The sequence below is a fragment of the Thermobia domestica genome, chromosome 9 (genome assembly GCF_964235325.1).
Source record: "Thermobia domestica chromosome 9, izTheDome1.hap1.1, whole genome shotgun sequence".
NCBI classification, from domain to species: domain Eukaryota; kingdom Metazoa; phylum Arthropoda; class Insecta; order Zygentoma; family Lepismatidae; genus Thermobia; species Thermobia domestica.
Genome location: NC_137462.1, coordinates 45,552,411 through 45,579,119, shown reverse-complemented (window position 1 = coordinate 45,579,119; position 26,709 = coordinate 45,552,411). Strand labels below are relative to the sequence as shown.

At 35.1% G+C, this 26,709-nt stretch overlaps 1 protein-coding gene and 1 long non-coding RNA gene across 4 annotated transcripts in view; one reads left to right on the top strand and one right to left on the bottom strand.

Moving 5' to 3' along the window:
• The first annotated feature begins 421 nt into the window (after positions 1-421).
• LOC145694629 (uncharacterized) lies at positions 422-26,705 on the top strand. Its single transcript, XR_014133031.1, has 3 exons — positions 422-601; positions 12,497-12,659; positions 22,425-26,705. It is a non-coding gene; the product is annotated as an uncharacterized LOC145694629 (long non-coding RNA).
• The window catches only part of LOC145694628 (uncharacterized), a 610,937-nt gene continuing 603,542 nt past the window's right edge, over positions 19,315-26,709 (bottom strand). For all 3 annotated transcript variants that reach the window (XM_081771034.1, XM_081771036.1, XM_081771035.1), the window contains one exon: positions 19,315-22,206. In XM_081771034.1, coding sequence (XP_081627160.1) covers positions 20,850-22,206 — 1,357 coding nt within the window. In that variant the 3' untranslated portion in view covers positions 19,315-20,849. The remainder of the gene's footprint in view (positions 22,207-26,709) is intronic.

Sequence of the window (26,709 nt, the reverse complement as noted above, 5' to 3'; positions counted from 1 at the left end):
AACATATTTCGGACTCGGGTCGGGCCTCACATTGTAAAATCACAGGCCGGTCCCGGGCTAAAAATTCAGGCCCGTGCAGACCTCTAAGTCTGGTATAAGAAAATTAGTGTTGACCGCGATACAAAACGAGACCAGAAGAAGCTTTTGAAAATGGGAATAAAATTGGAAAAAATCAAATACTCGTGGATTACAATAAAGTGCAATACAATGGAATGAAACGGAAAACAATATTCATTGAATACTAGGCTGATGATAATGGGGAGTAAAACATTTACATATTAGTCCTCACTCACTCACTCATTCTCTTTCTATAGATTTTCACGTCAAAAACGGTACAAAAATGTCAGGAGTAGAGATACTTTTTAGGGTTCTGTCAAAATTTCTGCTCAAAGTGGTCATATTTGTTCCATATCGTCACCTCATCTGATGTCACTTTAAGCACTGGTCCCAGTCTTCTTTCGTGCTATAGATGAAATTTAGTTACCAGTTATGTCGTTGGTGATAGTCAGCATAAATATATACAGATGGTCGTTGTTATATCCAGATTTCATCATCTTAGTTACTTCTATTTCATTAGGATGCCAAAATGGTCCGTTACAAGGTAAGCTAATTATAATTACGAATAAAAAGTACTGGCCATCTCACTAAACTTTCTTACTCTCACCTATTACATTGAATCATAACATGTAGTTATTACGGAAACATTTAATTACGTGATATGAACAAAATTTTATGAGGTGTTTTCGGAAAACTCTCGGAGAAAACATCCTCAAGAGCAAACTATCTCTTTTGGTTTTCATGAGAAATTATTCATACCATATCGTGGGGTTGTTAGAGAAGTGTTGACTTATGAACAAAATTCTATGTATAAGTCGTTGTTTAGAAAATCGTCCGTAAAAGACTCTCCTGCAAGAATAAACGGCCTATGTTTAGCAGAAGGGGTCCAGCTCTTTTCTCTAAAAAATGTTACAATTTTGGTAATTTCTGTTCACATTTGGTTAGTTTAGGGTAGGGTTGATTAGTTTAAGTTAGGTTAGGCTAGTTTAGGTTACGTTAGGTTAGTTTAGTTTATGTTTTATTAGTGTAGGAGTCCCGCATAATTTTCCAAAAAATGATTGAATTTCGCTTATTTCTACTAATATTACGTTAGTTTAGGTTAGTTCAGGTTAGCTTAGGTTAGTTTGTTATGTTAGGTTAGATTTGGTTACGTTATCTTACGTCTAAGTACTTGCATCACTCTTTTCTCCTGTAAATTTTGTGTTTTTTACGTGCTTCTGGACCCCTTGTACTAAACATACCCCGAATAAACTATCCCCTCTGGACTCTTTCATGCTAAGCGATTAATGCCATATTATAGAATTGTTAATTAAAAGTTTATTTATGAAATACGAAGAAAATCAACAGTTTTTTTTTTTTAAAAAAAGGTCCGAAAAGAACATACCTCAGGAGTAAACAACCCGTTCTGAAATGTTTAATGAAAAATGACATACCATATTGTAGGTTTGTTAATGGATCATATATACATGGTGTAACATAAATGCATGGAAAAAAGTAACGAGGTGATTGCAGACATCCAAATAAGTAAAAATGTTCCTATAAACATGGGTCCGATGCCGCTTCCTTTCCGAGATACAGGGTGTTCAAATTCAAATGTCGAGACCCTCCAATGGCTTACTATGGGAAAGTACATGGAAATCTTCAATATTACACAAATAATACAATCAAGTGGAATTATGCCTGTGCAAATACTTTTAAACTAACATAGAGAATGAAACTAATCAACATTTGAGGTTAGTGGATTGTCAGTGTTGCCATCCTCGTACAAAGTGTTATGTTTTCCAATAGCACTAGACGTTCACAAGTTACCATATGATTGCTGACATCAAAACGTTCCTAAATATGGATACTGTCTTCCGAAGTTTGTGTGGTATAAACGAATGATGTGGCCTCCATCAAATATCTTTCTCTATTACATATCTTTGGAAGCATGCAATAGTTGTGATCTATGATCCGTTGTTTACTATTGTGAGCCGTTAGTTGACTTCACACTTGGACACCTTGTCTTTCGAAAACGAAGCGGAATGTGACCCATGTTTAGGAACGTTTTGACGTCAGCAATTATATGGTAACGTGTGGACATCTAGTGCTATTGGAAAGCAACACTTTGTACCAAGTTGGCAACACTGACAATCCACTAACATCAAATGTTGATTAGTTTAATTCTTTATTACTGTAAACGTATTTGCACAGGCATAATTCCACTTGATTGTATTATTCGTGTAATATTGAAGATTTTCATTCACTTTCCCACAGGTAAACCATTTGAACGCACTGTATCTCGAAAACGAAGCAGCATCGGACCTATGTTTACATATATATGAAGAAAACTGCGTGAGCCGTATTTAAGAGAATGGATTTGAAATATAGAAAATAGATAGAAAATATTATTCTATCTATTTTATAGAAAAATATATTTTCTCGTTTGAGCGTTATATGAAATACACATAAAATAAATAATGAAGAGTAACATCTTCAGTGTTGCCCTTGTCAACATTAATGTAATAAATAAATAAATAAATAAATAATATCAATGCCTTCGACGTTGTCCCTGTCAATATGAATGAAATAAATAATACAATGAGTTGTCCATACAAAACGGAAACCGTTATGTAATTTCATTTTATATCTGGAGTATGCCCAATAAACTTAATAATGAAGTCAAAGTCTGTTATTATTTTTACATGGTATAATGTAACCTCAATTCACTTTATCTTGGAATTCTGAGCTCCCTCTTAGCTAAGCAGTTAGCACGTGTTCGATTCCCGATGGCAACTCATGTTGTTCGGATCCCATTTTAAACATTAGGTAGGTCCATGTCTCGTATAGCCTTGTTGATGAAAAGGATGCCTCGTTGATGAACTCAAAACATGATAAAACCTTTGAACTCTGTTATCAAATCTCATGATAATGTTTGATATCCTGAACTATATTCCCAATGAACTTTACCTTTGAACTTCCTGACAAAATCTGATATTATTATAGGCTACAAACTAGTTTCCCATAAATTTTCGCCAGTAACTTTATAAAGAATATTACGTTGTTTTAACGTATTTATTTGTTCTTTTTATAAAATAAACATTTTACATAAGAAGAAGTAGTTATTATTTTGCTAAATGCATCGTGAGTTTTAAATTTTATAATGATCAAATAGCAACGTATTGTTTTCCCGATCATCAAGTAACTCCTCTGGATATTCTAAATCTATCTCAAGTAAGTAATCAACATTAGCAACATTAGCTGTAGTTTTAATTTTATCATAATGTGGATCTAACCATTTAAATTCTTCAAATGGTAGATATTGTATCGTGGCCCATCCACAAACATTGTCGGCGTCTACATCCAATAAATGAGAATTTCGTTTATTTGAATTGTAATCTTTTGTGTATATATACAGTATTATTACCTTTCCATATTTCTTACTACATTGAGACGATCCAATCCGTTTTGCTTTTTCTATAGTTAATATAATATTGCAATCACTTATTTGTTCTTGCTTAATCACTGTTAATTTAAGTATAGCATTCCAAGCTATTCCAGGCAATACAAAATAGTATGCAAGATATAATCCATAAGTTTAAGTAATTATAGTACATCACTTTCTAAGTACAAATCATGGTAATCAGCCATATTTTTACAGCCTGATTCTTGCCAAATTACCTTTATTCTCAAATAATCATTGTAAGATGTCTTGTCAGGAATAAAGTTTCCATGTTTATTATATAATCCATTTAACGTGTTCTCAAATTTTGGAAACTTTGATTCATTAAATCTATCCCAAGTTAATCATATGAATATACTACTTTTCGAATAAGTAAGTGCATTCAGTACTTGGAAAAGTACTTTCTTACTGATTTAAAATCTTCGTCTTCAATATTACTTGCTAATTACTCTAAGAATGTGTTTAAAAATTTAAATTAACTTATCAATACACTTCGTACAGCTCATATGTTTTCCTTCGCCAATGGGTAGTAACTATTTTTTTCCCATATCATAATTTAAACTTTTTATGAATAAACGAGCATTATATCCTGATAAGCTATGTAATATCACCGGCACAAAATTTAGAAAGCTTTAACTGTACAATTATAAAAAAGAATAGATATGTACTTTTCAGTAAAGTGATTATGATGTCTAACTTTTCGATTTAACTCATTTTGTTCAATACAACTGGCATTTTCACAGGGAGAAAATCTGTGTTTATGTATTTTTATTACTCGTTTCACATCTTGTGTTATTATTATATTTTATTTAATTTTCTGTTGAAAACATGTTCTTTTCATTATATTTTAACTCAATTTTTGAAACTTCATTCCTGATACATCGTATAAATTTGTTTTGCGTATTAAGCCCTTTGTAAATTACTGGTTCTTTGTAAGTACCAGTAGGATATAGAATGTAATAATAAAACTCACAAGGTATATGATTTTGATATTTGTGTATGGTTCACAAGGATCATCATTATAACCATCAAATATAAACAGTAGTGATTCAAAATCTACATAGATCACAAATCGTAATTTTTGTGTAAATTGAATCTTACTAAATTCTCCCCAAGTTGCCTCTTATCAAGAATTTGTATTTATACAGTAGCATTCTCACTACAATTTTCTTCATGAATACCAACATCTTTTTGTTTTTATAGACAGGAAACATCTTCTATAACACACTCTTTTTTGTTATTGTTTTGAGCATTATGATCTAACAGCTTTATTCCAGCTATTAATGAGAACACAATGTGTGTTTTCGCCTTGAGTTAAATATGTTAAAGCTAAACATCTTTTTTGTATTTTCTTAGCAATTTCTAAGAGTATTAAGTCTTCGTTTTCCTGAAACTATGAACATCAATGAAAATGTTTCTAAATGTTTTAACATCATGTTTTATGGGAAAAATCCATTTTAGTTCTTTAAAAACATATTCAATTCTTTATATTTGGATATTCTTTTAGGACAGTGGCGTGCCGTGACTTTTCTCACAGGGGACTAGGTTCGAAGAGAATGTGTGCTGTAGAGTGGAGGTCCTGAGTAGTATTGTTGACACCAAATAACACAATTTATATGTTTCTGTAAACCCTTCTTCAACCACGCCTCTTTCTTTCAAGAAGTGGATAATTTCAGTCACAGTTTTATTTGAAAAATGTATAATAAGTCTGTAAACCTATATTAATTCACTCCGCAAATTGTTAAAATTAAAAACAAAAACTCCCGTAAATTGATTTAAGGGTCAAAAACAAGCAATCAGAAAATCGAGATTTCAAGCACTGAAAATTCTTTAAATCTAACAGCTCAAGAAATTGTAACTCACTGAGATCTTGAAATCACAGTATCAATAATGTCATTGAAGAGACGCACGTATTTAATTTCTGAATCTGTTGAGTCATCTACTTTACGTCTTTTATTAGAAGGTTCCCGTTGTCATCCAATTCTACTTTTCTATAAGTCTTCAAAATCGTTTCTTGCATTTCTAAGTTGAGATAGCATCTTTTGTACTTTTTGGATGCAATATTTCACATCCAAGGTTTTACTTTAAAGAATGTTGAATAGTATATCCGTGCGCGAAAAGAAAAAAATGACTGAAAACTTTTAGTAAAAATGCAAAATTGAAATCCTTCAATGATAACACACATTTTTTCTTTTTTTTCTTTTTTGTAGTCATGAAAGCTTCGGTGCCGCAATTATCTGAATCTTCTACAATGTTCTCAGAACACGGTAAGAGTTCTATTTGATTTTCATTTACTGCATTCACAATTTTGGAATTGTAATTCCATCTTATAGTGGCAACCGTTGGAAATCGCTTAGTTACTTCTGATTCAGCAAGCGCGTTACAGCGTTTCGATGAATATGAAAAGAAATTTGGAATGCCACTTATTCTAAAAAATATTTTACATTCCTTGATGTGATTAACAGACTGTGGAACAACGAGATTGAGTCTGTAATGATAGCAGTGTATGGTGAGTGCACTCAAACACCTTTTCACAAAAGATCGTAAACCGTTCAAATGTCCAGAAAATGTGGCAGCTCCATCCATAGCCTAGTGCTACAAGCTTTTGCTTACAATTAAAATGAGAGACAATTTGGAAAGCATGCTCACTTAAAGCAGTCGCAGTGCAATCACTAGTAACATCTGCAAAACAAATAAATCTTTCATGAATTGCCGTCTTTCACATATCGATTGAATGTTGAGAGATCTTTGCAATGTCCGTAGTTTTGTCCAACATTATTGCTGTAAGAAGTGTATTGTTTATTTCTGACTTAATTTTATCCAGAATTACTCACCAACACATTTAATAATATAATTCTGAATTCTGTTTGATGTTTCTTTAAACACTCCCACGCTGTGAATATGACAAGTCAACATGGGCGCCCGAACGAGAGGGCAGGGTGGGGCCCGGATCTTCCTCTGGCTCACGAAAATGTATACGTAATATAGCAAACCACATATATTAAATACCAGAAATACCAGACGCAACATAGCAACCATGGAGATGGGCCCCTCCCTAGAAAATTTTCTTCAGGTGCCCCTGCAAGTCCGTTTAATGTCGTACTTAGAAAGTAACTGAATTACTTCAATATAATTTCCCTAATTGATAGAATCTTCCTGTTTGTCATGACTTCTAAATGATAGCTCTTGTTTAGCCATAAAACAAGAGGACTAAATCAATCGGTTCATTAGTTCTCGGTTTGAATCAACTTCTGCATTGCCTGCTCAATTGAAAATCAATTCTGGTTTCCCGAAAGTTTTCAATTTAGTTATTGTGGACAGGTGTGAATAACATTTTTCTTGGAGCAACTTGGGTTTGTGAAAATTGCTCGTGTCACAAAAGCCATCATTATTCCACACGTCCTTTTCTATGTGGAACAGAATACAAGGCCAGCAATACAGTTTGTTTCTTGTCTTACATGCAATTAACTATTTCGAAGAAGCAAAATAATCCGTTTTGATATTATGTATATAATCTTTCATTTTTGTCTAAATGGAAATGCTTGGAGTTGTTCTACCACTGGTTATTATTTGTTGCTTTTCTTGAAAATTAAGGAATCCAAATGATACCATGAATAATTGGTCCAAAATACGACACTGAAACGGCCGATCCCCACCCCTACTGTCTCCTGTACCAATTGAAGTAATATCACTGCTTGTGCCATCGCTTTGCTGCAAGGGACTCGGTTTCTCAAACGAGTCCCCTTCCATACTTTATTCTTTGAGTCATTTTCAAAATATATTGACAATCTAAAAAGTTCACACTTCACTAGATCTCTTAAAGTGTCAAGATTAATACTGTAGATTTAATAGCGTTAAAACTATTAACTGTAAAAAGCAAACGAGTATTAAATTCGCTTACGACAGAACGCCCGTGCTTAGAGCTTAGACAACATAATATGAGGACTAGCTGGCTGGACCCTGTTCCCTTCCCCGAGAAAAGCCGATTAAAACCCGAACGTTTCCGATCTCCACTTTGTCGCACCCAGCACATGAGCGCTGACTAAAGTTGTGTCAGAACAATTGAAATAGTGTTATTTTACGAAAATAGAGAAATACAAACAATGTTTTCGTTTTCTTTGGTATGTATTTATCACAAAATACTTTAATTAAAATGCCAGGGGACTAGCCTAGTCCCCTTGACGGCACGCCGCTGTTTAGGATACTTTTCAACTGGGCGAAGCACTGCATGAAGAATGTACCATATGAAACACTTTTGGCCATCATTTTGTATATTCATATACGCTTTTTAAAGGTGGATCACTAGGTGTTCTCGGTGCTATGCTAAACCTGCTTGAATAGTGCGGCGTTGCCAGGTAGTGTCGAGTGTTTACTGGTGACAGATAATAAAGGAAATAATCATGGAATTCTGCTTGGATACTTACCGGAGAAATTAGTTTTCGACCCTTACCGCAATTCACAGCTAAGTCCCGCTTCTCAAACTGCAATGCTAAAACCCAGGAATTAAACGTACAAATTTAGCAACAACGCATTATGGTGTCTTCTCAAAATCTGTTTCCTTAAATGTAAATTAATAATTAAAGAAAATGTGAAACATAACACGAAAAACGTTCAAACATTATATCTATTTCGTAATAAGATCGTTACTTTAAAGTACTTTACACATTCAAATAAACATTTCATAAAATTGAGCACTTCTAGTAAGATCTAACAGCAAGTGCCATCTTGTATGCTCTTTGTAAAACAAATCAAATATTTTCTTTTATTTACCTTTTTCGATATCAGAAGACACAACCAAATGAATTAGTCTTGTGTTGTAGCTGAAACATTACTTTATCTTATAGTACAATATTTATGTGTAACGTTTCATTGCGCAGTAGTTAAGGGAATGAACTAAAATATGTACTGACTTCCGGGTGGTGGTCCACCTTAAGTTTTAATTTCTTTGGTAGATCAATATAGGATAATGCTTTCATGGGGTTTACTTACTTATTCTAAGCTGTAAAAGTTCAGTCAGTTTTAATTTCCAAGGGAATCCATCTCTTGCATCAAACTCTTGAGATTCTTCTAAAAGATTGCCTTTAAAATTATTATATCTGGCTAAATCGTTTGAACGATAAACTACCTTATTACATGTTTTAAAATTCATTTTCCTTTGTTCTATTAGATTTTTCATGTTGATAACCATGTAGCAAATGATTTCATGTGAGCTTTTAGACTTTCACAATTCAAGTGCATTGTGAATTTTACCAATCACAATTTCCCCTATAACCTCCAAGAATATCTCAATGTCTTCTATTTTATTACACTGATTAATAATATCTCAACTTAAAAGTCTACTTTCATAAGTGATTTCTACCATTTTAACTTGTATACTTTCTGTGCTAGATTTCTATTCAGGTGTGATTGTAACTTCATTAACTTTTGGCTGAGGTGCTTTCAAAAAATTAAACATTGTATAATTATCCTCTGTGTGCGGTTTTGAATTAAATTCATCATTATTATTAATTGGGTAAAAAGGATGTTAGTTTCTTTCACGTGGCTTAGAAAAATCATACGAGGATCATTCAATAAGTAAAGAGACAAAGTCTATATTTTTAACACTAATCAATTTTTTTTTTTTTTTTGTTTGTTTCAGGGGTGATAGCTGGCAACCTTGGGATATGCTCTGATCTGCTGTTTCGTAATTTTATGTCAACATAACTTCAAAAATATCAATTCATCATGGCAAGTCCTCTACAAGATTGCACCTTAGAAGAACAGCGCTCAGTCATTAGGTTTTTAGTCGCAGAAGGTGTAAAACCAAGTGAAATTTTTTCTCGAATGTTGAGACAGTACGGCAACAGTTGTATGAACCGTGCGAATGTGTACAAGTGGGTTGATCGGTTTAAAAGTGGCCGAACAAGTGTAGGTGATGAACCCCGATGTGGACGTCCAGTGGAAGTTTCTGGTTCTTCGTTGGAATCGAGGATTGACGGACTTATTCGTGATAACAGAAGAATTACTGTTGAAATGATAGTTGAGGAAGTTCAAGTAAGTGTTGGAACTGTTCACAATGTCATTAGGAACATTTTAAATTACAGAAAAACGTGTGCCAGATGGGTTCCCAGACAGCTTACTGACGCTCATAAAGAATCAAGGCTTTCCATTTGTCAAGCCTTAACGCAACGAAGTTTGATTGAAGGAGACGCTTTTTTTGAAAGAATAGTGACTTGCGACGAGGCCTGGATCCATCACTATGACCCTGAGACCAAAAGGCAGAGTATGGAGTGGAAACACACTAGCTCTCCAGTTCGCAAAAAATTCAAGGTTCAACCTTCCGCTGGTAAAGTGCTGCTGATTCATCTTTTGGGACTCACAGGGTCCAATCTATTGCGATTTCCTTGACGATCAGCGAACTATCAATAGCCTATACTATTCTGAGATGCTAGAACACAAAGTTAAACCAGCTATCAGGAGCAAACGGCGTGGACTCTTGTGAAAAGGAGTCATTCTTCAGCACGATAACGCCCGCCCTCATACAGCCCAGCTGACCCGAGATAAGCTTCAAGAATTGGGTTGGGAGGTCTTACCTCATCCTGCCTACAGCCCAGACCTCGCCCCATCTGATTTTTACCTGTTTGGACCACTCAAAGACGCCCTACGTGGAAAAAGATTTGCTAACAATGAGGAAGTTAAGGCAGCGGTGCAAAGGTGGCTTCGGGGTAAATCGAAAGATTTCTTCGCCAAGGGAATTAGGAAGCTGCAAGAAAGATGGGACAAATGCATAACTGTAAAGGGTGATTATATTGAAAAATAGCCTTAGTTTTGTAACATTGAAATAAATCTTTATTGAGCTATAGCAATTTGTCTCTTTACTTATTGAATGCCCCTCGTAATTATCAAATCCAAAATAATATTTCTTTTGATTTCGAATGTAATCTATTAGTGTTCTTTGAGTTGTGTACTTTATGTAATTGACAATATTTTCTTAGTTCAGCCATAGTACATCTTTGTACATGTTTGGGTTTTGCTCTTTTAAACTTTTTCTGGATTTTTTAAAAAAATCTTTGTATTAATTGCTCTTTAGTTTTTCTATAGATTGTATATTGAGCTTTCTCATCGCTTTTTTACTTATCTGAGAGAGATTGGATTCTTCTTCAAATTATGTATTCATATAAAATTACGAAGGGAATCTTTGCTTATATACTTAGAAATCTCCCCAGTTGTTTATCTTTAGCATAACTAATTCCCTAAATATCATATTGCCATAATTAACTGTTGTATCATTTTGATTGTTAATTGCACTATTTATGTGTAAAGCTTTGACTTGCATAGTATTACTTTCCAAGTTAATTTAATAGAGACTTTTTAAAATGAAAACTTGACAAACCACGCAATATAATTTCTTCTGTTTTATGCTTAAACCAGGGATGCAAATAACCACTCGTCCACTCACCCGGGGCGAGTGGTTCATTGGTGCGGGCGAGTATTTAATATAATAACGAAGATAACTAATTGATTTCTATTGTGGGATGTGGGCTAGTAGCTTTTTTCTTAGGCTAGTAAAATTGTGTTGCTTATTTGCATCCCTGGCTTAAACAGTAATAATTCATGCAGTTTAGATTTTAAATGTGTTAAATTTTGTATGGTTGGCAATATACTTTTTCCAACATTTTGTTATTCTACTGTATTTTTTTGCAGTTTATTTCATAGCATTATTTTTAACAAATTCATTAAGAGGATTAATAGTGTTATACACAGAACACTTTTTTGTAAGCTATGGAGATGTTGCAAACAACTCCATTTAATAGAAAAACAATTTATGAATTAAATCGATTTAGTAATGACGAAGCATGTACAAGTAAAATATTTGATTAAATGTTATGAAAATCCAAACCTTCGAGTATATGCTGTTGAAGAAATGAGGAAACGTAAGGATGATTGGAAGAATATATTCCAGAATATCAAACTTTATTTCTAACTCTCGGATAAAATCTTCTGATAGTCGTTGATATTTTGAAATGTAACTTCAATGAACCTTACCTTGAAACTCTAATGAACTCTTCTTATAATTCTTATACTGCGAATTTCACCTCAAACAAATTTCATCTTGAAATTATCTAATATAATCTTCTGACAGTGTTTCATATTTTGAAATAGCTTCTCAATCAACTAGTTCTAAAATTCTGGTATACAATCTTCTGATAATTATTAACGGCATGAGATACTTTCCTAATCAATCCTATCCTGAAACTCTGATAATATTTGAAATTGAGAAATACGATCCTAATCAACCTTATCCTGAAATTCTATGGTAAAATCCACTGATAATGTTTGATGCAACGTAATATACCGCCACTCAAATTTTCTTAGAACTGTGATAAAACCTTGTGATATATGTTTGAAATTGAGAAATGTAACCCCAATCAACTTTATCTAGGAAATCTCTGACAAAATCTGATAATTTTATACACTCCAAAAGTTTTCCAACTAAACTGTTTTCCTCTTCTAATATAATCAACCACTGAGGCTGTTGGAGTTGCGCTCTTCACAAGGACCGCTCCTGCAACTCTCATCGCAACCACTATATTTCAATAAACTTACCTTTGCTTTCAGCGCAGCACATTTGTTTCCACAACTCCTCTTCCAGGTGTTTAAAAAAGCGTTATTGAAAATGGCCAAATTATATGTAGATCATTTAACCCTTTTGTACATATTCCCAAGGAAATAATATTTAATATTTCGGATACTTTGCCGAGTATCCATTATCAAGGACCATAAAGACTTAAAACGTATGCAGCAACAGGATCTTCATATGCTTAAAGCTTCAAGCTCAGTGCAAATCTTCATTTTTTTTTTTTTTTTTTTAACAAGAAAAGTATTTTAACCTAGTAACGTATTGTATTTTTGGTGTTTACCCAGTGTATTCTTTCCCCCCTTTTTTGGATTTAAATTTAGTGTAAGTGCACTTAACACTAATACAATTTTACCTATTATAATTTGTTATCTTTTTAGCAGGTAACTGCGATGTAATTTGAGATAATGGTATTCCATTCTCTATCTGAATTCCCCTTTTCGGGGTTTAATTTTGGATTTTTCATCTCGTAACACCTTGAATTCCTGTATTATATGTTTAGTTTCAAATGCTTGGGTAGCCTCATCATCCTCCCGGACTCCCGTAAGTGTTCTTCTAATCTAGTATTGATATTCCTTTGCTCTATTAAGTCATTGCATGTAGATTGTTCATAAAGAATAGATAGTTCTAGCTCAAGTACAGCATAGGCCATGAGTCGATTGACATTAGCAGTTATTCAGTTCTGAATTAACTAGAATAGCAATACCTAATTGACATAATACGTGAGTGAAGAAGAGACGATTGCAAGAAGTGATTTTATAAGTAATATAAACTTGTTTCATTTGTAATTAAGTAAATTTGCAATGAACAGAAGGTTACAATGGGAGGAACGTGTGTTTTATCTATATTTCAAAAGTGGTAGTGACATGATTACAATGGACAGATCTCAGCCCAGTAAACTTCTTCTGTCTGGGGAATGATGGAAGATAAAAGCTTTTCTCTCTGTGAATAATTACAGATACCGAACATTTAAAAGAGGATCTTACTCTTGAATTTGATAACTTATCAAGTCAAAAACATTAGTGATGTAATGTTCTGTGTTTAAAAAGTGTAATATTTGCACTGAAAAACCTAGGTATAGGCAGCACGAATCATTCCATGTCAAAGGAACCAATTCCAAAGATGGTCTCAGCTCAACTATTTACAAAGTTTATGAAGTTTGGTGGAAAGCTTCTATATTGTCTGTGTGATAGTTATGCGCCAAATTTCAGTTAAATATCTTCTTTAGTTACATGTATAAAAGTTCTAAGGTACAAAGGTGCAAGTTTGTTCAGCATTTCTGAAAATTGTAATAAACAATAAATGTCCTAGTCTTTTGCACACTTGGTTAACTTTTGACACTGATTCAGAATATGTTATTAAATAGCCGTTTAAGCATACCTCCATATAAATACAACTATTGAAAGTTGAAAAAAAAAAAAATGCGCAATATAAGAGATTACATTTAACACACCATAACTACACTGTGAAAATACGAATTCAATCAAAACTTGGATGCGCGATTATAGTAAGAATCAATGGCGAAAAAACTCATAGGCAAGAACGTCTGCTTCTTTGTAACTTGAAAGAAATGTTCATATCATACTGTAACCAATACGGCAATCTACTCAGCTTCTCGAAAATCTGTAAAGTACGACCAAAGTGGTGCTTCTGGAACACATTGAGAGAGAAAAGAGGGGGGGGGGCGCTGCAGCAACAACAATTAAAGATGATTACAAGGAACTGATCAAGAAAACTGTGTAGTTTGAAAGCAAAATACCAAGAAAAAATTCAACTTAAGGTTAGTGTAAAGGGACAAATTTTGTTGACAATGACGAAAATTCCAAATAAAAAATCGACACGGATTATTGCCTTCAATAGATTATGAAGTTCCTTTCCTAAAAATTTGAAGTCTGTAAGTTGAAATTTGTAAAAGACATCGTGAATTTTCGTGAAAGGTAAAAAAATATATGGGAGAGATACGAAGACTGTAGTGCCATCTATCGACAAAACTTGTCCCTTTAAAGCAACCTTAAAGTCTTATTTGAGAGACTATGATTCAGGCGAAATGACAGAATACAAGCAATGGATTCATACGGACAGTGACATATTGCAGACATTCCATGCAACTGTTGAAGACTTCACAGAAGAACTGTTTTAAAAATTGCAATTTCAAAAGCTATCACTTTTTGATAAAACTCCAAAGTTTAAGACAATCTTACAGATGAAGAAGTGATCATATTCATGAATTTTGCTGAGAACTAATTTGTTGTGTAAGATGCTGTCCAAGCATTTCACTGAGAGAATAGTCAGGCCACATTGCATCGCTTTGCCATCAACGTTGGTGAAAACGAACTTCAGAATATTAACACATATGTGATCAGTGATTGTCTTCGCTATGATTACACCACTATTCATGCTTTTCTAACGCGTTTGAATGAATATCTAAGGATAAAGATAAAAGTGATCTAAAACATTTATTACTTTAGTGATGAATTGGCTGCTCAGTACATGCATTTCGAGAATTTCATTAACTTATGTCTGTATGAAGAGGACTTTGGCATCACTCCTGAATGGAATTTCTTTGAAACAAGCCATGGAAAATCTCCTTGTGACGGCATTGGAGGAACAGCAACAACAACAACAACTCACGCTAGTTCACAGAAACCCTTAGATGACCAAATATTGGCTACATATGATTTGTTTAAATTCTACCATGACAATATTCCAGGCATGAAGGTTTTTATTTTTATTTTATTTTATTTTTTATTTATTTATTTTTTTTTATTTTATTTATTTATTTTTTTTTTTTTTGTGACAGGACATTACACAAATTGAAGCTGATTAAGAAAGATCTGCCATGGGCAGACAACTGTTGGAACAAGAGAAAATTATCAATTACAGCCCATTACTTTCAGTAAGATCAGAGTATCCAATGATGCTGCAGCATTCCTAGTTAAAGATCTTTGATGCAAATTACAAAATTTTAGCCATTTCAATTGCAGGTTTACAATATGAGCAGTTCGTTACATATATGTATGACAATAACTGGTGAGTGGGAAGTGTATGCGAAGTTTCATATGAAAAACAAGATCCCTTTGTTAGTTTCATACACTATGGTCCTGCTCGGTTCTTCCATACGCCAACTGTTTAAGATACCTGTTGAATTCCAGACCAACATACACTTATCCAGAGTCTGTTCAAGACAGGATTGCAGGCTTATTTGGCCAAAAATGGAAGTGACTGTTCAATGTATTGTTCGTTTTGCAAATTTACTGTGTATGTTCCTATTTATTTAATGTTTTAAATTGATATGTATATTTATTGTTACGCATGTTCAGTACAACACAAATGATTTTCGATTACCTTGCCTCAATATATTCAATAAACACACAAACTTCATTTAAACAAATGTTCACTAACTATTACAAGTGCTATTACTTATAAACTTCTTTTTTCTTATTAAAACACAGGATTCTAAAATTAAAGTATATTGCTTATGCATTGTCTTTCCAAAGCGTGAGAAAAAAAATAAGATGGTGAGGGTACAGTTGTAATACTGTCCCCCAAAGATTCCAAAAAGTTTTTCATAGAACAAGATTTCGCCTACCTTTGCAAGTGTATATCTTTGAACCCAAAGGTCAGTGGTAACTGAATTTAATCTACACATCGCATCATAAGTGGGAATCACACCTCCAAGTTATCATAGAATTGGTGCATTTACAGCGAGTTATGATGTATTGAATGTAGGTTCCCTTCATTGCTCCGTTTTTTTTTTTTTTTTCCGAACTTTCAGAAGTTGTATCTATATTGAGGTATATTTAAAACGTCTGCTTTGTAGCATATTCTGAATTAACTTCAAAAGTTGTCGAATTATGTAGAAGACCAGATCTTTTATGTTTACTACAACTTTCAAAATCACTAGGTAAACTAGGATCTCTGTTCCACCTCCGCAAGCGAAGCGAAGGTGAGTGGCCTCTCTTTGAACATGCAACGAATGCAGATATTTAACGGATATTCGGCACATAACCATCAAAGACAATACAAAACCTTTCCCCCAATAAATTAATTAAGTTTGGGAATGGTTGAGCTGGGACCACTGGTCCCTTTGATATGGACCGGCCCTAACCTAACTTAATGTTATGATACAATTTGAAATAAGTTCATAGTTTCCTTGTTGATAAATAGTTCATTCCAATGCATTTCTGACAAGTAACTTGTAGTCTATCCTGTATTTTAAAAACGCTCACCAGTCCCGTCTCTACCATTTCACATGTCTCTTTCCTTTAAAATATTACAGGAGTCAAAGAATAATGGTAACATTACTCTGTGTAATTTTATGGTAAGAATACAATAGTGAGTGAACTTGTGAATGTTTTAGATGTGACTTTCATTCTTGTTCAGTTCGTCATTTGAAGTTTAATTCAGGACATGGTAATTCATTTGTATTCATATTCATTCACAATCAAGAATATATCAACATTACAAATTATTGCACTAAGTACTATTTTTTACACAGTAAATAATTACAAACTAAAATCTTTAATATTATTCTTTGATTTCCGTCAAATCTCTTTTAACAGTAAGGACGAAACTCACGAATACCGTAATCCAGCCATTTTCAACTGATCGATGTATGACGTAAGAGCGTGCTTTTTCACTCTTAGGAGAAGCAGAGAAAAACACCTGAGCAAAGTAGGGGAAAGACATGTGGTACGAGAGTAAAATAAAAACTGTTGTTAATGTACGTGTACTCATGGATTCACGAGTAACAATACCTGCAAAACCATCGACTACTCTATTGACTTCTTCACATATCGATGTTCTTCGAATATCATCCATCGACTGCTCTATCGATGTTCTTCGCATGTCATCACTGTCTTTTATCAACGTAAAGTTACATGCCCGCTCTTATCCTTTTTTCTATGGTTTACTGAGATTAACATCACAAAGCATTCCATTAGAAATGACTGCTCTGAACTCATACAAACAGGTGTGTAAACGGTGAGTTCAAGGTTAGTAGAGAGAAAATAATGTTAGACATACACCTCTCTTTGCGATGTTCTAGATGTGCTTTTGCACAATCCCAGCATATAACACTCGACATTGACATAAAACTTACCTAATTAAGCTCCTCTAATATTTATATTGTATATATTATATTGTTTCAATAGTTGAATTCTATCATCTTCAGTGAAGATAAAGAAAATTAAGCTGCTAAAACAACTCACCTTCTATTTTGTTTGAATGTGATTTCGAAGTGTGGAATAAACTTCAAAAAATATTGTTCTACGTCCTAGAGTATCCTGTAGGCTAAAGGAGACAGATAATTAATGAAAGTGAATCATTATAGAATGAATTTCTGGAGCGAAAATGTAGAACACCCCACTCTGAAAAAAGCACTCTACCACAAACCCACGATCGAACCACAGACTTCTCGCTCTACCATTAAGCTATTGTGCTCCCAGGGAGTAAAGTTCAATATCAAGAGTACACTTTTGGTCCAGAGAAATAGAAGCTAACATTCCATAATGTTAAGCATTCTGCAGCTCAAGTTTCTTTATTTTCACTGATGATGATGGAGATATGCCGTTGATAAAGTAGGTTTTCGACAATTCAAATACGCCTTCACTCACTTCTTTATAAGCATCCAACATTAGCCGCATGTTCCAAACCTTTGTTGTAAGATTATGTATCAAAACATATTACGAGGGAGGATCACATGAAAACCTTAAAAATGCAATCAAATGTAAAATTGAACGATTGCTTCCATACGTTGCAGTAATATGCCCTGAGTTGTACTTAATGACTGACAGGTGACAGTGTAGCTGGAAGAACGACGAACGCAGCAGCGTTAGTATCAAGATTTGTCGCTCCACTTCCTACATGCAACGCATTAGAACAGTGTTCGGTGATCCGATTTTTCAGCAGTGAAGATGGAAACCAATTGAAATTCATCGCAGGATGGCAGCAAAGTATGTTGATTCGTGTCTGTCACTGCAGCAAGTATACGAGTGGTGTAGAAGTTAATGGAGGATGCTCCTCGACCGAGACAGGCTCACCGTGTAGTGATCGACGAAAACATTGCGTTATCAGAACACCTTGTAAAGGAATCACGCTGAAAGAAATCCCCACAATCATGAATATTAGCTTTAGTTCAGCTCAATATATTGTGCATAATATTCAGCATTTCTATAAGGTGTCTGCAAAATAGGTCCCACGTCAGTTGACTGATGAATTGAAAGATCGCAGCGTCGACGACTGTAAAGAACTTTTGCGTCGTTACACTGCCGAGGGTGATGCATTTCTGGACAGGATTATTACAGGCGATGAGACTTTGGTTCACTATCATCAACCACAAACCAAAAAAGGGAGCAAGGAATGGCGGCATAGCTCTTCGCGCAAAAAACACTCAACCACCAGCAAGAAAGGTCACGCCCACTCTCTTCTGGGAAACAAAGGAAGTAATTCTGAAACAGTACATGGAAAAAAAAAAAAGTGACAATTACCAGCCTGCTGAAGAATCAAATTCGCCCTGCAATCAGGTAGACGACGAGGACTTCTGTTCTCAGATGTCCTGTCACTGCATGACAACGCCCGACTGCATGCTGGCGTTTGACCGTTGAGACTATCGATGACATCAAATTTGAGTGTTTCACTCATCCACCCTATTCAGCAGACTTTGTCTCCAGTGACACGTGTTTGGACCACTCAAAGAAGCGGTGGGAGGCAAACATTTTAACAGTGATGGGGAGGTGAAAAATGCGGTGCGCGAATGGCTACAATCTCGACCAAAGAATTTTTCCAACATGATATCCATGCATTTCCGAAGCGGTGGAATACTAGCATTGAACGTCAAGGGCACTACGTTGAAAAAAAAAAGACGTAAGATTTCCTTTTCATTGTTATATGTATTGCACCTTTAAGGTATTCATCTGATTCTCCTTCGTACCAACAGGTGCGAGTAAAGAACTTAGACGAGAAAAGTTCTCTTTTCTCTCTTCTTTTTACACACAACTGCACACTTTTCGGTATTTTGGGAGAGAAATTTTCCCACTTTCTCCTCCGGCAATCCGTCCCATTACCATGCAACGACGAGAACATTGTATTACAAATGAAATAATCTCCAGCACATTAAAAGGAACTCTACCCTATTGGAGACATGATTCGGAAGAGAACCAAACGTATCCATTATTATACACAATTTGTATTATATATATGTGTTTGAGTGTATATATATATATAATGCCCATTTTTATACACATTAAATACAAATAAAGGATAAAATTTTCTTTTCACTTTTTTAAAAAAGTCCATGTATTAAGTTTTGAAACATCATTTTGTTTCTACAATTTTAGAAACACTATACAATCATTAAGACCCCTTTACAAAGGATCACATCGAAAATGTATTTCATCACTTTGTTATTTCTTTTTTTATGAGGTCCTCTACAAAACTTTTACAACAGAGCAAGTATCTACAAAGGTTTCTCTTCATTTTTAAATAGGAAAAAATTACAAGAATTTTCACATCAATACTATATTACAAGCGGTTTCTCATTTGAAACAATAAAAGGGATGGTTGTGGGAGTAGGGGACGTGGATTTGGGGAACAGGGAAAGGAATCAGATTCCTGAAAATACTGAGGTCCCAAAATCTGTTTTATACATAGTGTATTTATGTATGTATGTATAATATATATATACTTTTATACTATATACTTTGAAATGTAATACCATCCCCTTATCTGCAGTGTTGGAACACAGCCATTTGAAGAAAACGTTAAATGCTTTCACAATATTGTTTTATACATTTTAAAAGTTGGGTTTTCAGTTAATGCCCAAGTACAACATGAGCATCTGCAGCGTTTTTTCTTTCTTTCTTTTTTTTAAGTCCAAAAGCTCCCACTGACAGTATAATCTTGGTATTTTTCTTTAATTAAAGCACCTCAAAACACAGATGGCAGCACCTACATTGTATAAAAGCAACTAAGAGACACTTCAAATATACAAAGGCAAAAAATTTTGTCTTTCCTGAATGCTTTTTCTTTCTTTCATTTTTTTTATTAAACACTTTTCCCCCCGCTCTCGCACTCTCTCTTTCTCTCTCTCTCTCTTTCTCGTTCACTAGTTTCTCTTAATTTAAAACTATCCACACTGAAAGACATGCGTATATAAAGAGGATTTCATCACTCAAAATAGACGAGATTGCTCACTCACGAAAAAATATATACGTATGTATATATATATAATATATTCTATATATATATATATAATTTTCTGTGTGTATGTGTACATGTCAAAAGACACTATTTCATATTATGACTCTTAAAATTCATTTTTCATTTAATGCATTCAAAAAAAATTATTATTCACTAGTTTCGAAACTAATGAATATGTACTAAAAAAAAAAAACAATGCAAACACATACATTGCCTTACCAAATTCATTTCATTTAATCGATATATTTTATTATTTAAAGATTTGTTTTTCTATCTCTCTCTCTATCTTTCACACACACACACACACACACACACGTACTCTCACACACTTTTTCTCTTTAGTATAATAAAATAAATAACACATAAAGTACAGATTGCAACAATCACAATTATCACCACCAGTATTTAATGAACACAAGCCAGCCAGCATAAAAATATGTATAAACACACGAACTGTACACGAATTGCGATATGTGTCTATGCATATTTTCACCCTGCCGCCTTGAAGAGACTAACACTAGCACTTCCCTTCCCTTATCTTGACTGTGATTCTTCTTTCTTGTGGAGATCAAGGGAATTTTCAAGAGATCGTGGAGGCGTGGCACACGTAGCATGAGCTGACAGTTTATGAATGGCTGGACTAGTGCCGGCACTGCGTCCGCCTGTGTGGTTCTGGCTCGCCACTGACGAGATGAGAGGAGGGATTCCTGGAGGAGCAAGCGCTGAGCTCGTGTGAATAGAGTTCGGATGCGGAGGACTAGCCTTCGCTCTATTCCCAGCCATTGCGGCCGCGGCTGCGTTGTTGAGAATAGGGCCTGGAGGATGGAAAAGTCCTGGAGGAGCACCTGGAGGGAACAATCCACTCGCGAGTTTCGTTCGGTCCAACAGCGGCCGATCATCCAAGCCTGCTCCTGGTGGCACTCCTAATTCCTCCCTCTCGCGAAATATAGCGGCTGCTGTCAAAGGGTTCAACCGATCCAAAACGGGATCCCGTGGGTAGTCCAGCCGGTAAGGGTCCCGGAATGGATCACTGGTCCATGGTCCAAAATGATGTGGCGGAGGCGGCGCTCGTGGATCCAGCGTCGACGGCTGTCCTAACGCCATAGAAGTCATCACACGAGAACGGTCCAGGAGAGAGACTGGCATTGAGTTTGGCGGCAAAGCAGTCCTTGCCAAGTAGTTATTTGTGGCATCCATTCGCGCCATAGTTTGTAAGCGTTCTCGTTCACGCTCTTTCTCCCGTTCAATCATAACCGGAAGTCTATCCACACGCTCCCTTCCCCCCAACACTACCACTTCGTCCTCTTTTCGAGGCTCTTCTTTCACTTTGATGGCTTCCGGAAGCGACATTTTCTCCATTTTCACTTCATCCTTACGATAACCTAAACTTAGCACACCACTTTCACCATTCTCTTGCGAAGTCCGCAGGCCACTTAAGTCTGGTCGTATTGGAGATCGTTCACGTAATTTTCGTTCGAGTTCTGGAGGAGTTCCGTCTTTCAACATTTGTTCATGTGAGTGAGAGTTTCTTTCACGTTCTTTAACACTTTCCAAATACGTTGGAGTAGTTCTTGTATGCAACAGCCTCGCTTCCCGGTCTCTTTCCTTCTGCCTTTCCAGTTCTTGTCGTTCCCGCTCTTTTTCACGCTCCCGCATCTCTCGCTCACGTCGTTCTCGTTCCGCCTGCTCCAATTTCCGCTTCGTTTCACGCTCCTTCTCTTCTCGCTCCCGTCGCTCCCGTTCTTCTCGCTCTCGACGACATCGTTCCCGTTCTCGCTCTTCCATTTCGCGTCGCTCCTTTTCCCGTTGCTCCAACGCTGACGTCTCCGCCTTCAGTGACCACGCTGTCGTCGACGGAGGTGTTGGGAAACCAGGCGGCGTCCGGTGCAGCCTAAAACAAATTCACAATATTAGATTTCAAATGAATGCACTTTTCAATATTGAGAATAAAACATTCTGTAAGTGTATGCTTATATGTTAACCATTACCTTTATGTAGGCAAATTAAAATTACACTAAATATAAATACGCCGCGTCCATAAATATTTACCCTGATTTCAGGATTATATAACAATTATATTTATGATTCTAACGTTGGTTTTTATTACAGGTCTACTTTGGAACCCACGAAAATTCTGTACAGTTGTGTCGCGTTCAACACTTTCGCCACAAGGAGTTGTGTGAGGTATATGGTAAAAATGGTTTCCTCTCATGAGAAATCTCAATGTGCTGTGTGGCTTGTAGAAATCAGATCATCTTGGATTTCTTTCTTTGGGGGTATGTGAAAGATATTGTGTACAAAACACAATTCCTGATATTGTGACCTTGCAATAACGCATCAGAGATGCCACTGACACAATCAGACCAGACACGTTGAAGAATTGGTGGCAAGAGATAGAATACCGGCTTGATATTTTGCGTGTTACCAGAGATGCATATGTTGAAGTGGTTTAAATGTCAAAGTGTATTAACTGTATTAAATGTTTATCTGTGGCTCAAAACTTAATAGGCATATGTGGTATAACGCATGTTCCATTTACTGTATTCAATTTACATTTTGTTATCAGGGTAAACATTTATGGACACCCGGTATATAGCTACAATCATCACTTTTAGAAATAATAAAATTAATAATTGACACTCCAGCTATCTTGCATCACCTACTTAATTTAATCTTGCCATTCTAAAATTTTAGAAATAAATGTTCCCTTATCGTCTCTACATCAATGTTCTTTGAACTTTTTTTACAAGTTAATAATTACAATATAACAACTACAGATTCAATAACAAAGAAACAAAACAACAGAAAGTTCTGTATAAATTCCTGATGCTACAGTGCAAGAATGACTATAGCCAACTACAAGATTTAGTTCAACTGGGTGATCTTTGGTCAGCGTATCCGTTCCTAATACTACTGCTTCTGAATTTCAGGATCGCAGTTAGCTACCTCTTAATTTAAGTACTTTTTCTTACGGTTTACACAGGGGTGCCCACAAAGGGGGGATTATGACGCAAACTGAGTCATTGAAATATTTGGGGGGGGTAAAAATCTATATAAATATGTTTGAGAGGGTGTAAAAATTAATTGAAAAGATTTTTTTTTCATGGAAGAACACCTACGGATAGACAATTGGGGAAGGGGGTGCGTCATGGACATAAGGGGGGGGGGGGGCACCACTGGTTTGCAGTCTTCATTCGTAAGTTATCTCCTCTCTCTCATACTCAATTCCATTATATTAAACGCGCTCACACCTGAACGATTGATGCAAACTTCAAATAAATGCATGCATTGATCAGAGCTTTCGAAAGAAAGGTGAGATTTCTTTATTTCTTAAATCCTTTACGTATTTAATCAGGATTAACTACAATAATTTTTCTTAACTTTTCAAAGCATTTAAAAGATTGTAGTACAAACCAATTTGAAGTAGAAAGTTACATAAATGAGGGAAAAAAAATAAAAAGTTAAATAAAAAGTTCTCTTACTCGTTTAAGCAGAAAAGACCTTATTCAAAATATGCACAAAACATATATTTTTGTATTTGAATTAAAGAAAAGTTTGTAAATACTATTCAAACTTATTTATGCAATAAAAATTTGTTAATTTCAGGCACTGATCATCACAACTAATGTTACGATAAGAGATTTACATAGAAATTACAATAAAAATGACGATATGAATTTACTTTTTGAGGTAACATCTAAAATGAGGTACCAACTCCACAACCAACAAAATTTTGATTTACGTCGAATGCCAGAAGTAATTTTTACGCAGTAAATCGTATGCAATTCAATATAGTTTCCACATAAAAGACCTGGTACAAGCGACAAAGAGAAATCTTGAAGATGACAATGGCGTTAACTAAAAATGGAACCTAGAAAGATGCAAAAGACTACAGAATGATTAATTTTATATCAAAAATTATGCTTCGAATATGGACGGAAGACTAAATAGAAGAACAAGTGATGAATTTACGGAGGATCGTTTTGGGCTTAGAAGGTATAGGCGTCACAGGCTCATTAAGAGCACAGAGATTTATGAAGAAATAAGCAATTTTGCGCGTATATGTTACGCGTATCTTGTGGATTTAGTGCACACCTTGGTGACAAATTTGCTGCTTTGTAAATTACGAGAAATAAATCTTCCCATCCATTTCATATTTTGATGTAAATGAGAGAGAATTATTGATAGAATTCAAATAGTTCTACAGAAAGTATATATATATATAAAATCCTGTTAAAGAAAAAAATGAAATGAAATCTTTGAGTTTTACGTCCCACGGTTATGCTGGTGAGGCTAAAGGAGACGGTGATGATGAGTAATGAATGAAATGGTGGAATGAAGAAAGTGGGAGGAAACGGGAAAACCCCGAGGAAACCCACGCACACGGTGTTTGTCCACCACGAAGTTCGCTTGGCGGGGGTTGGGATCGAACCCGGGACTCCAACCACAGAGGTGAACGCACTACCACTGAGCCACAGCGGCCCCTCATCCTGATAAAGAGTAACAGCGGCTTATCGACTATTGATGTACTTAAAGTAACTGAATTGATCGAATACATGAAATATAATTAACTGTCTGTGCGGAAGAAGACACCTGAAATAAACAGTAATTTTTATCCACAAAATATTTGACTGTTTCTACAGATTTTTTTGTCAGAAGATATCTGCTACTTCATATACTTTATAAACTGATGTCCATATTGCTGTTGAGCTCACTAGACAACAACAGCTGACAATTATAATAATAGGTTAGGATCTCTTTTTTTCTTCTCAATCACATGAATTTTGACTGCTACAGACTCCACAGGGAAAGATATAATTACATTTTATAAGCTATTCAAAAAGCACTGTATTCCAAGTTTCGTCACAAATACATGGACGCAGCATTTCAGCCGCTCTCCTCAAAATGGTCTAGAGATTTAAATTTCATTCTGCGTTCACCCAAGATGGAACAATATTGCAGTCAGACTATTCGGACACAGTTCTAGCTATAAGCATGAACAAAGTGTGTCTCGAAAATAAAAGTAGCAATGCGGAGCTAACGCTGGTTGATTTTATTAACATTTTAACGTTCGAGCACATTCTATAAGAAAACTCTCCCAAACTGCCACAGACTCAACCCTCTTGAGACACTGTTTTTATTGGTGAATGGTTCATTAGATTTATGGTCCTCCTATTAGCGTGCATTACTGGGACACATATAAAGAAGAGATTAGCTTTCTGACCAAATTATCTATTACAGTTCTCCAGAATATCTTATCTGTGTCGTCGAGTCATTGTATACATATAAACATTTCTAAACGTTTCTGAACATTTCTCAGGGGCCTCTTCCATGTTACTTTTTTAGTTACAAAGATCAACCTAATTACAAAACCACTGTAAATGTAAGTATTCTTATTCAAATAACAGACACATGCGCAACACTTTATTCCCTCCTCCTTTCGCTGCTGACCTTCATTTATTGCCTATGCTGCCACTGTTCGCAGACAGGCTTGTATTTGTTTGTTAACCTAATAAAATGATCTAGGTACAGAGGTCATTTTACAAGAACTTGTAAAAACACAAACATAACTAGTGGCGTATCTAGAGGGTGGCTGTTGGACTCAAGGAATTATTTAGTATTTTACGTACAACATAAATGCTTCTTACTGGTTCTCAAGTCTCCCCCGCCCCCAAACAAGATCCTAAATACGCCACTGACATACAGACATATTTAAATACCAGAAAATAATCAACAATAATGCCAATCGTAACAATATTAAAATAACACTGAAAGATGCTCACGAAATTTCATATATGCTTTATAGATTCGAAACCAACGGCAAGCGTGTGAAAGAAACCTACGAGTCTGTTGGAAAAGTGGACAGCCTTGAAATTTTGCCGCTAATGTATCTTAGTATATGAGCAAAGCGTAAGTCATTACTGCGGAAGCATTCATTAACAACGAGAAATACTGTAAATACTGAAGTTTATCACATGAAGTGAGAGGTTTCTCTTGAGAGTAGAAAAAAAAAATTAACATCTATGGAAATCTGAAAGGGAGAGACAACTATTCTGATAATGCGTATAAATGAACATAAGGATTTGTGTAATGTGTTGAGATCAGATTTGCTTAGAAATTCTTGTAATTCTAAAAGTATGCGATATAGAATTCACTGTAATTGAAACGGACAAGAAATACTATACTTCTCACAGAAAAGATACGCTGAAATACTACTAGCTAAAGCACAGTTTCTTTGTTTTAAAGCCTCCATAAACACAAAAACGTTTTGCTTACAGATGTGCAGAGAGATTTTTCACAGAAGTGTGTGAATGTGTAAGTGTGTATTTCTCCTACTAAAACTACTTAATCCAATTTTCAAAGAGTATTAACTTTGAACTAGTATTAACTTCGT